Here is an 11,171-nt window from a genome sequence, read left to right as displayed (position 1 = left end):
GGATCTTGAATTTTTTGTTTTTTGATGAAGGGAAACTAAGAGGTACAGGAAGCAGGCACATAATAATATTGTATGTTTTCATGGAAGCAAAGGATAGGTCCATGAAAAACGGAGTACAAAGGTAGATGTTTTAATATTTTTATTGAATAAAGAATGATTAATGAACTTAGATTTCAAACATCACAAGAACTCATCACGCCGGAAGGTTTAATGACTTTCTTGTAGGACTCATAGTTACAAAATGAGTTCTTTGTTGTCTAAATCAGGCCGTAATTGTTGAAAAATATTCTGAAGATGTTTAGGCGTCTATTTAGATCAACCCTTACTGCAACTCTATTTTCTTCCATTAGTATCAAACTTTGTATCATTATTATTATTTCGGACCTCAATAAACATGCCAAGATAGAAAGGATGAAAGGAACTACCCTTTACAGACAAGAGCAGAGACTATCTACTATAGTTGATATGAACGTCTAGTCAGCGAAATATTATCAGGAATACAAATCACAGTTTGGATAATTTAGTCTGTGTAAGTGGTGGTCCAGATTTATCTAGGGAAAATATAAATCAACGGCCGTGGTTTGTTCAACTTTCGTATTACTATAAATGTTTCATTAATTGGTGTTGTCTCATTAGTTGCTCATAATGAGTGGCTTATTATTTTTTTATTTCATTAATTAATTTAATAAATACATATTATTTTTTTAATTGGTGTTGTCTCATTAATTGTTAATAATGATTGGTTTATTAATTTTTTATTTTCCTTAATTAATCTAATAAATACATATTTCATTAATAAATAATATATATACAATAAAAATTATATGAATAAAAATTATTTGTGGTAGTGGAATAAGTATGGTGGATGTTAGTGAATGGTGGATGCGGTCGAGTGGTGTTGGAGGTAACATTTGTGTTGGTGGATGAAATGGTGGCAATGGTGGTTATTAAGGTGGTGGATACGGGTGAGTAGTAGCCGATAATATTAGTTATGTGTTTTTACAACATGGATAACATTGTATTGTGAAAGATGTAGTCGTTTGTTTTTAGCACGATTGACTAAGATAGATACTAAAAATTTCAAGGATATTAGCAGATCATATAATAAACAATAATCATGACTGTTAGATCACCCTAATAGTATCATTGCTATCTTTAGTACCTGATCGTACAAATCTTTGTTTTTACTGTTAAAATAAAATTGATTACAATACAAAAGAGAATATAACAAGAAAATAATGAAATAAATTAATTGACAACTTAAGTTTGTGCAATCTAAATTTTATACATTATGTTGGTGATTAAAATTAAAAGTAAGCCCAACAGACTACCAGAGGTGGGCGAAACTGGTGGTGGAGAAACGAGTGGTAGCATTTGGTTTTTGGTAGTAGATTATGTTAGTTGCGTTTTTCCACAAAATGGGTAATTTTATAAAGTTAAAAATGTGGTTGATCATCATAATAATAAAAAAAATTTGGTTAAAATACATTAAAAAAATAGTTGAATATCACGTTATATAATAGCTACAGATGAGCGACATAATTAAGTCACAAAAAATTACTTACTATTAAGTTGTACCGTTACGGCACAAAAAATACCTTAGCTAGGTCATATTTTCTCCATATTTCTTTGTTATTACAAAATGAAGCTTGACTAAGTTAGGCAAGATAAAGAGTGGTCTTGTGGTCGATTCGATGAATAAACGCTTTAATTGACAAATAATACATTAGATATTTTCCTCTTCCCACCTCAAAAGTCAAAATCAAAACGGAGAAAATTTGATGGGATGAAAATAACAAACCTGTCTTCCCATCAAACTGAACAATTAATTCTCTCTCTCGCACACAAAATCTAATTCCCCAGTTTTGAATAAACAAAAATCAGAAATAAAACTGGGAAGGAGAGAGGAAAACTCCAAAAACATATTTCTGCTCAATCTTCTATCCATGTTCTTTCAATCTTCTTATACCTAAACATATATCTCTGACCAATCAAACCACTCTGAGATGACAATTTTTAAGAAAACACTTTCTTTATACATTGCATCATGTATGAATTTTAGGGGTTCAATCATTTTATTGAATTTCATTTGTTAAAAATGGAGGAGTGTTTGTAGTTTTTCATTTGCCAGATTATGAAAATTTGCCTATTGAAGGGCGCTGGATTTTGGATTGCAATATATTCAGAACTTTTTGGTCTAAAAAGGTGAGAATTTCTTAAGTAACAATGTTTCCTTTCTATCATGCTTAAACTTTAGTGGGAATTCATTTTTGTTTTATCTTGATAGAGACTTAGAGAAAGACTTAAAAGATTATTCTGGTTACACACTATGGGGCTTTTTGGTAACCATTATTTTAATGGATTATCAGCTTATAATCCATTATGCAGGTTATAATGGATTCCATATGTGTTTGGTAAGCATTATAATAATTGATTATTTTAATCATAATTGAAAAAATCCATTATTTCCATAAACATGAAAAGGTTGTTTTAAAAATTTATTATAATCTATTATTTTTTTCTAAGGAACTCAAATTGAATTTTTTCTTCTTATTTTCTCTAAAGTATCAAGAAAGAGACAAAAACACAAAATATGACTAAAAAAATATCCTAGATCATTGTTCTTTCCTCTCCTTCTTGAGATCATCATTCTAAGATAATCAATTATTTGAAAAAAGTGTTTAGAAAAATTTATTGAATGATCATATCAAAATCATTTATGAATTTATGATTATCTATAATCATAAATAGATAATCATAAATTTTTACCAAACAAGGCCTATAATTTGGAAATTGGTTGGTGTTTACAAAATGATCGCGCTTGTGCATACATGCACGCATATATAGCTAGGGTATCTGACATCGCTGAATAGGAATTAACATTAAAGTAGGTCGGTGTTCCACAGTGTTGCATGTTTTCCTTTCGTAGTTGCTCTTAATGCTTAGTCGAGAAGAAAATATAATTGTAGATAAACTTCACTACGTTTTTTTTTTTTCATTTTTCAATTTGGTTGCTTAAGCGTTTTAAGCACTGTAATTTTTTGTTTTTGATATGGAATCCTCTATTTGCATATCTATATGCTATATTTCAGTATTCGGTGCTCCAAGATTGTTTTCTAGATTGAAAGCTAAATTGACTCTTCCAATATATCAATTTTATTGGTTCTACAGGGGATTGGGAAGACTCGAGTAGATTTAGTGTGACTCTAAATGGTAACAATTTTATTGGTCTTCTTAATAACCTAATGATTTTCTCAGGATTAACTCATTCAATTAGGAAATTAATATGTGTCGTGTAGGCCTTTCCACAATTTTGAAATGACTTTTGAATTATGTCCACCTAGGAAAACATAAAAAACAAGAATGAAAATTAAAGCAAAAAATGATGTATGACACAACTAATTACCATAAATGTTATTAAAAGATTTCTTGATCTTTAGCATGCATCCAATACAATCCTTTCATATACTGTATATATTTCAGTCACTTGAGGTTTCTAAATGATTCTTAAGAAACATAACATCTCTTACACATATTTCTCCTACATTATATCGAAGTATGATCATACTATTTGTTGGAGAGATGGTTTTAAAAAAAAAGGAACAACTCTAATCCAGGAACCATGAGTAAGCATGGATAACAACTTCATACTCAATAATGTTATATATTTTGTGTTGGATGAGAGAAGCAATATCTGAAATGCGAAAGGGATATGTCAGTTTAGCAATCGACCTTTAAGAATAAAGAATTTTTTTTTGTGAGAGACAAGAACCATGAGCACCACATTGATTGGGTTCAGTAACAATGTAACTAAAAAGGGCAACTCATACGCGGGTACTGATATTTTGATTTGGCGTAAAACCATTGTAAAATACTTTGATTTTCTTTCCCAATTTTCTACTTTTCGAAGTATCATGATGAAGTGTCTATGTTCTCCACTATTTTTATATTCAGTAGTAGCATCACAAAGATTTGATTACAATGTAAAAACCGATAGCCAGAGTAAGAAAGTTACTTCCACGTAAAACTTTCCATTTTTTTGAGCATATAATTGTGAATTTCAGTTTCCAAAATCAATATTTCCCATACGAGAAATTATATACATTAAACAACAAAGAGATGTTACTTGGGTTAGGCGCGCGTATTGATCAGTTATTGATCCTTTTAGTGTATTAGATTTTTATAGTTTTTAATTGCATTTGACAATTAGTATAAATATGTAATACTAATCAATCATTAATTAATCACGATATCTTCCGTTGTAGTATGCATAGTGAAAAAATGTTAGGATTTTGAATTGCATTCACTTATGTTTTGAATTCCCGTTTCAATGGACTGTCATATTTAGACGTTAGGGGTCTACAAGTGAATTTCACAACCAACTTCTACCACCTTTCAGTTATATATATAGTGTGAAATTTTTGTGGCCTAATATCGAAATTCATAGGTGAATTGAGTTAATTTTTCCGATATAACATAAATGGCTAAACTTGGTTTCGGTTAAGTACTATTGATTCAAGCGTCAGAATACTCCTTTTTTCGGACGTCGCTTAAAATTCACGAGAATTTAATTAGAATTCCACTATTATCGGTAAATAATCTAACATAATTATCTAGAATTTTTTATAACGCCCGTGACATTACGGCACGGGTTAAAACCTAGTCCCTCTAATAAAGTAAAGTAATAAACAATGTAGATACGATCTGAAGTATTTGTTCTATTCCACAAAACAATATGTTTCATTGGATACAGAGTAGATTTGATATTAAAAGATCCGAATTCTTAATTAACATCGTGTTATTGAATTTGACAGAACTCATCCAAAACGCTTACAAATCAGACGAAGCAGCCACAACATACCCCAAAATAATTATTATTTTTTGAACATGTAATGACCTCAAATATGAAGTCAGCCTAGGCAACGAGGCAGACTATCCCTAGTTGGTGGCAGGAGAATCGAAAAATTTACTTAAAATACGTACATTGAGAATGTAAAATCGAAATAAATAGTATATGGAAAAGGCCCAGGGGCTCATTGCGGATTGCCGGTTTCGGGAACTCAAACACTGAAGTTCCGCCTTGGACTTAGCTATCAGAAGTTTTCAATTCTTCCAGATACATGATTTCAGCTTTCTTCATACTCCATGCCTCGAGATTTGACATCTTCACATTTTCAGTTCCATTGTTGAATACAAAAAGCTGAGCTTCGTTATCAATAGCCAATTTTGGATACACTCTAGCAGTTATAACAACTTTTCCTTCGGCGCCAAAGCTCTCCACTATTGAGCGGTCAATCTGCAACAAAATACACATCAAATTCTAGTTCATTCTGATAAAGTAACCGAGTGATGATACCCATGACCTGGGTTCGAAACTCGTTATCTGCGTACTAACTTCTTACATAATTACCACATAACACGACAAGTTATAAAATTGTACATACCAAGCTCCTTAGATATAGCTTATCATGTTCAGGGTCAAAATCAATAAAAGCTCCATAAGTGGTTTTGTCGTTGCTTTCTTCCAAAGATGACCTGTTGATACCAAAGTTTTGGTTAGATTTTGAAGTTAACTTGTAAGTATTGTGAGTGCTCATTGAAATAATGAAACTAAACTGACCGGCTCTGGTCATTGCACATGAACACAACATATTTGTTTTGATGATTGAATACTCTGAAGAAAATGGCTGTCTGTTCTTCAAAGTTCTTAGAAGCCAAGGCCAACAAACCAAACGGCCCAGACTTCCCTTTCACTGATGCTGGCATTGAACTACAAAGTAGTTGTGGGTTATCGACCCAACTAGGGTCCATAATACCAACATCTTCCAACTTTGGAAGTTCAAATATTACATCCACATCTGCCTGCGAAGCTGTTAGACCAGGAACTTCGGTTACGGAACCCCCTGCAAGAACTTGGCTAGGTAAAGAAACCCGCTTGGTGCGGAGCTGTTTTAGCTCTTCAACGGGCCATTGCTTCTCTTGTTTGCCATTTTCTGCTAGCCATAATGTTCGAGGAACTGCCTGCAAAGGAAAACCGATAGATTAATCAGTGCACGGAACATCTTTAAATATGGTGCAAGATTTCAAATTTGTCCCTGCAAGAAGGCGAATCGGACACTTGAGGTTAAAACATACGCGTACCTGTAGTCCGGCCCAACCTTTCTTCACATCATTTTCTACACTACTAGATTCAGTTACCCAACCCCACAATACTCTCCTGTTCTTTTCATTGTCAAAGAATGTTTTCGAAGCGTAAAACTTCCCGTAATCAAACTTCAAACCGGAATCCTTATCCACGGATCCCTCATCAGGAGTATACTTATCCTTTTCATGGTCGTAAGTCCCAATTGTATAGTAATCATGTTTGGTATCATCCAAGCTCACCTTGAACACATGTTTGACACTAGGACCAATAACTGAAGTATCTACACCCTCTATTCCATCAACAGCTACCGGAAAGAAATCTGGGCATTCCCACATTCCCGTATCCTTAGCTGAATGAAGTGGTTGTTCTGCTTTCGTCCAATTAATAAAATCATCGCTTCGAAATAAAAACGCTACTCCATCGTTTTCCACTTTGCTTCCTATTGTCACTCTCCAGACTCCATCAGGACCTTGCCAAGCAGTAGTTGGATCCCTAAATGCACTAGCATTGATACCTTCAATGTGTGCAATTACAGGGTTGTGTTCAACTGGTTTAACCCATTCTATAAGGTAAGGATCGGATAAGTCCTTAGGCACTGCCATATCCTGAACTTGGTAGTTCCATTGATTCGACTTGATAATACCCGTGTATTGAATAATCGGCTTTCCTTGTACGAATGTTACTGAACCTGACCAAACTCCTTCGATATCAAATGCTTCGGATGGGACAATCGCGTGTTTATGGTGAATCCAGTTTACCAGATCGGTGGATGTGGCATGAGCCCACACAATATCACCCCAAACTGAACCAGAAGTGCTCCATTGGTAGAATAGATGGTATATTCCATTGTAAATCATAGGCCCTGCATCAAAATACAAGTGAATTTTAGGAGATTGTATTTTAACATTAGCAACAACTTAAAACCTTGGAATCAAACTAAGAATATCAGGTGTAGATGAGATTACTAACCATTAGGATCTGTCAATTCAACATAAGCCATATTTTTCCATTCATAGTGGCAACATGGACCCAAAAAAAAAAAAAGGTTAGAACACAAAACACAAAAGAGGCTCAAAGTCAATCTAGGTATTTATTCTAAATACGTGGATATACGAAGTATAGGGGCGTATAAATTTGGTGCAAACAGTCAAAATAAATTTGAAATACAAGAAAAAGACAACAAAGTTATAAGAGGAATCAAAGAAATGGTGTACTACTTTTTTGGAGAAAGGTTTAAGATAAGTACCATTCATCCAATTCCTGGAAGGTTGGAAATGATAACCAGTTCTATATGGTTGATCGTTATGAAGGCTCTTACAAATTGGTTGAGAAGCTTCAACTCCACGACCAATCAAAAAATAAGAACAAAATGTAGTAAACCATGAAACGGCATTCTTGGCCATGGATCTTGATGAAAAAAAAAATTATGATGAAATGAGAAACTACGACTAGGGTATTTATCATTTATTTTTTAGGAAGCAAGCAAGCAACATAATAAAATAATAATGTATTGACGGCTAAGAAAAATGGAGTACAAAAGTAAACAAACTAGCTACAAGCTATCAATAGTCAGTCAACTTTGATTGATTTATTGAATTCCCAACTGCCTCTATATATAAAATGTCCTCATGGATCATAATGCAGAATATTATCAAATGTAAATTGCACATTTTGCTAACTAACTGCTCAATAATCGATATGAAATGATGATCGTTTTAAATACTATCAGATTCAAATGCATTTTGCACGTTATGCTAATCAAATGATTTGTTTACTTTTCAAAACAAATAAACGCGCCTGGATATCACATGAGAACTTGTTTTTCGACTTAATTAAAATGTAATGGTTTCTAGAATTTGAAATAGGTTTCCAGAAGATTATTTCTACTTGTACAAAAATAGAAATAATTCTTTTTCGGAGTTGTAGTTGCCATTGTTTCTAATTGCAAAATAGACTTTTATAAATGCAGGCTTAATTAACCTCGAAAACCAGCTTTTAAATGAACAAAGTTGTCTTCGACAATGAACGATTCGATCCCACAATAACACATTTTTTTCTCTTGCATGTGGAGTAGAATTGCATGGCCGGTGCAGTAAAAAAACATATGAATAGTAGATATGTACGTCGAGTCAGCAACAGACCATCTTTGATAAAGTAAACTTCGGAGATGTAGTATCTCAAGTCTTTGTGATTGTGATCACCAAAAACCGGGTTGTCATTGGTATAGAGTAGATTTGATTCGAAAATCTGATTATATAATCAAATTTAACATTACGTCGTTGTCATTACATGTTTTTGTACAATTGTTTATGTCAATAATACACAAAATTGATTAAAAAGACCAAAATCAATAATTTTTGGGTGAAAAGGACATTTAGATTTTGATACTGTTTAAATGGATAAAAATGTAAAAATAGTCAGGATGTAAACAGTTTCATCATACCCATTTTTAAATACTTTTTCTTATTTTTAATTTACATCAGGATGCATCCAGTTTCATCCTTGCTATTTTTTAAATTTAAGTCAGGATGAATCCAGTTTTATCTTTATTATTTTTTTTGGTGTCCATTTCACACATAATAATTTTTACTCGTCCATTTGAACCATATTTTAAAAATATTTGGACAAATGGACAATCAAACTTATATAACATTCCGAGGAAACGTATTATGTCCCGGTAGAATCGAATCGTTGCGATTGGGTGATGATTAGATTCAAGTTCAACAACTAAGTTCTAATTAATTAAAGTTAGACTTGGAAACAAAAACTTATAACTAACAACTCGATTTAACATGCGAGAAAACTTCTCCGTTGAGTTTTTAAATGGCAAAAAAAAAATTGTGAAAACAAAAGGCGGTGAATGTTGTCATATATGCGCGCAACTAATACAAATTAGGAAAATAGAAATTGTCGATTGGATTGGGAATTGAATATGTTGAAAACAACTTTTTATTTGGCCTTTAGGCTATTGAATGGACCAGACGTCCTTTGGTTAGTCAATCAATTACAAAGAGTTTAGAGTTACATCGTGTCCAAGGAGATTGAAATTGTCCAACGTTTTCGAAGGAAAAAAAAAAAGAACAACATGCGGGCTCCGTTTGGAATGACTTCGAACGATCACCGTGAAACTGCTTCCTCGTAGATCCCTTCCGACTGTATCAAAAGCAAAACAAGCATCTTGTGAATAAGCGAAAATAGCTGCTAATTATTCCTGTCCCCATAAAACCTGAAGCCGCTTCATCACTAGTTGCCGTCTCTGTATCACGTCTGCTATCTTTCTCTGGTACGTTAGCATCATCTTCAGATTCATCATCTGAACAAGTGCCAAATCCGCCGTTGAAGTAACTCTCCATGGAGGTGGATACAGGCAAATAATGATCAGTCTCATCATAATCAACCACATGACCCAGACTATTGCATGCCATAACTACGAATTTGAACTAATATAATTATATCCAAGTAGAAATTAAATCAAGACAGATGTTTTTTGAAATTTGTTCTTCTTAAATTCAATGAAATGCAGATAAATATCTCGTAGGATAAACATCAGCGTTTAGTATATGTAATATATTTATAGCTATAGAGGTTACCTGTAGCTTAGAGTATTCCTAGTTATTCTTGATTACTAATCCCATTCCCATTCTAAGTAGGAATCCTAGCAAAGAATGTTTACAAACAGCTGAATAAGGTCCATCTTGGGGCTGGGCTTTTTATAATCTGGCCCATACAAGTATAATCGTAATTTCAGTATTTCACACTTAATCATAGGAACCCTGATTTTGGGCATACCAAAATCTTCTTAGGCATACAAAGCACTAGTCCTAACTTGGGTGACCTTATAAGGGGTACCCTATGGGATGGTTCAATTACCTATATGCCCTTAAATCCTTTAAATTACTTCTAATCTATCCCTAACCCTAATACAAAACCTATAATCAACTACACCTAAAATCAGTTTCATTCACCTTCTTCTTCTTCCTCTCCAAAGCCGAACTCATTCACCCTTCCCTTTCTTTTTTTTTCATCGCGGAAATTTAATCGTCGATTCGTGAAAATTTAGTCGACGATTAAACTCATCTATATAATGGGTCGTCGTAAGCCAGTATCTCGTTCAAATCGATCGACTCAACAACCCATTGAAGAAGAAGAAGATTTAGAGAGTGAAGAACAAACTCAAAATCAACCACAAAATCAACCGGAAGAAGAGATTGAAGAAGAACCAACTCCGAAAATGAGAATAAGAAGGTTAGTTCTACAAACCCATCTCGTATTTGATGTTTTAGATTGGTTTGGTCGATTTAATTCGTCAAAATCATGTTTCTGCGGCGGTTACAGGGTATGGTTCGACGCAAAACAAATCTTAGATGTGCGCCGAGCTGTTCTTGAAACTGAACCCTGAAAGTGCATATGAACGGCTCGGCGTATATCTGAAATCCGTTTTGAGCCGAACTTAGTGAGACAGAGACTTATATTTAGGGTCGGCTTATTCGATGGTGTTAGTTTTGTGCCGAATATGTTTTGTGAATTTCAGAAATTTTGCATGTGCGTAGGATCGGCTTGTATGGTAGTATTAGTTTTGTGCCGAATAATTGTTGTTTGAATTTCAGAATTTTTGCATGTGATTAGGATCGGCTTGTATGGTTGTATTAGTTTTGCGCCGAATAAAGGTTTCAATTCATAAGTCTAGATTCGGCTTATTCGACAGTTTTAGGGTTGCACCGAATATCATCGTTAAAATTTCATAAATTTTACAAGTGTATAGGATCGGCTTATTTATATGATATCATGTTGCGCCGAATACATGTTTGAGTTCATAATCATAGACTCGGATTATTCGACGGTATCGGTTGTGAGCCGAATATATAGGATCGGCTTATAATTGTTTTGTGGTATGAGCCGATCCACTCTGTGTAAGCTAATAAAAATTTCAAGACATGATTCGGCTCATATGTGTTATTTCGGGTAAGCCGAGCCTTCTTATTTTATATACGATCCTAGGAGAGTACTCCGTCAATTAGGATGCGTC

General features: G+C 33.7%; 1 protein-coding gene across 1 annotated transcript; it reads right to left on the bottom strand.

The window, feature by feature from the left end:
- Positions 1-4,920: 4,920 nt before the first annotated feature.
- On the bottom strand, positions 4,921-7,524 carry LOC113292591 (beta-fructofuranosidase, insoluble isoenzyme CWINV1-like). The gene is made up of 6 exons (XM_026541474.1): positions 7,392-7,524; positions 7,115-7,123; positions 6,142-7,007; positions 5,621-6,021; positions 5,445-5,535; positions 4,921-5,296 (listed from the first exon to the last, which is right to left on the bottom strand). The coding sequence occupies exons 1-6, from the start codon at positions 7,396-7,398 to the stop codon at positions 5,087-5,089; spliced, it is 1,584 nt and encodes a 527-aa protein (XP_026397259.1). The 5' UTR covers positions 7,399-7,524; the 3' UTR covers positions 4,921-5,086.
- Between the last annotated feature and the right edge of the window lie 3,647 nt (positions 7,525-11,171).

Source organism: Papaver somniferum, chromosome 7, assembly GCF_003573695.1.
Source record: "Papaver somniferum cultivar HN1 chromosome 7, ASM357369v1, whole genome shotgun sequence".
Classification (NCBI taxonomy): domain Eukaryota; kingdom Viridiplantae; phylum Streptophyta; class Magnoliopsida; order Ranunculales; family Papaveraceae; genus Papaver; species Papaver somniferum.
This window is presented reverse-complemented; position numbering and strand designations above follow the sequence as displayed.

What these genes read in the sequence shown, in the direction of transcription:
- LOC113292591 (XM_026541474.1), bottom strand. An exon ending in ATGTGCAATGACCAGAGCCG is followed by an intron (nt 5,536 to 5,620) that starts GTCAGTTTAGTT and finishes TGGTATCAACAG; the next exon opens with GTCATCTTTGGAAGAAAGCA. An exon ending in AGCTATATCTAAGGAGCTTG is followed by an intron (nt 5,297 to 5,444) that starts GTATGTACAATT and finishes ATTTTGTTGCAG; the next exon opens with ATTGACCGCTCAATAGTGGA.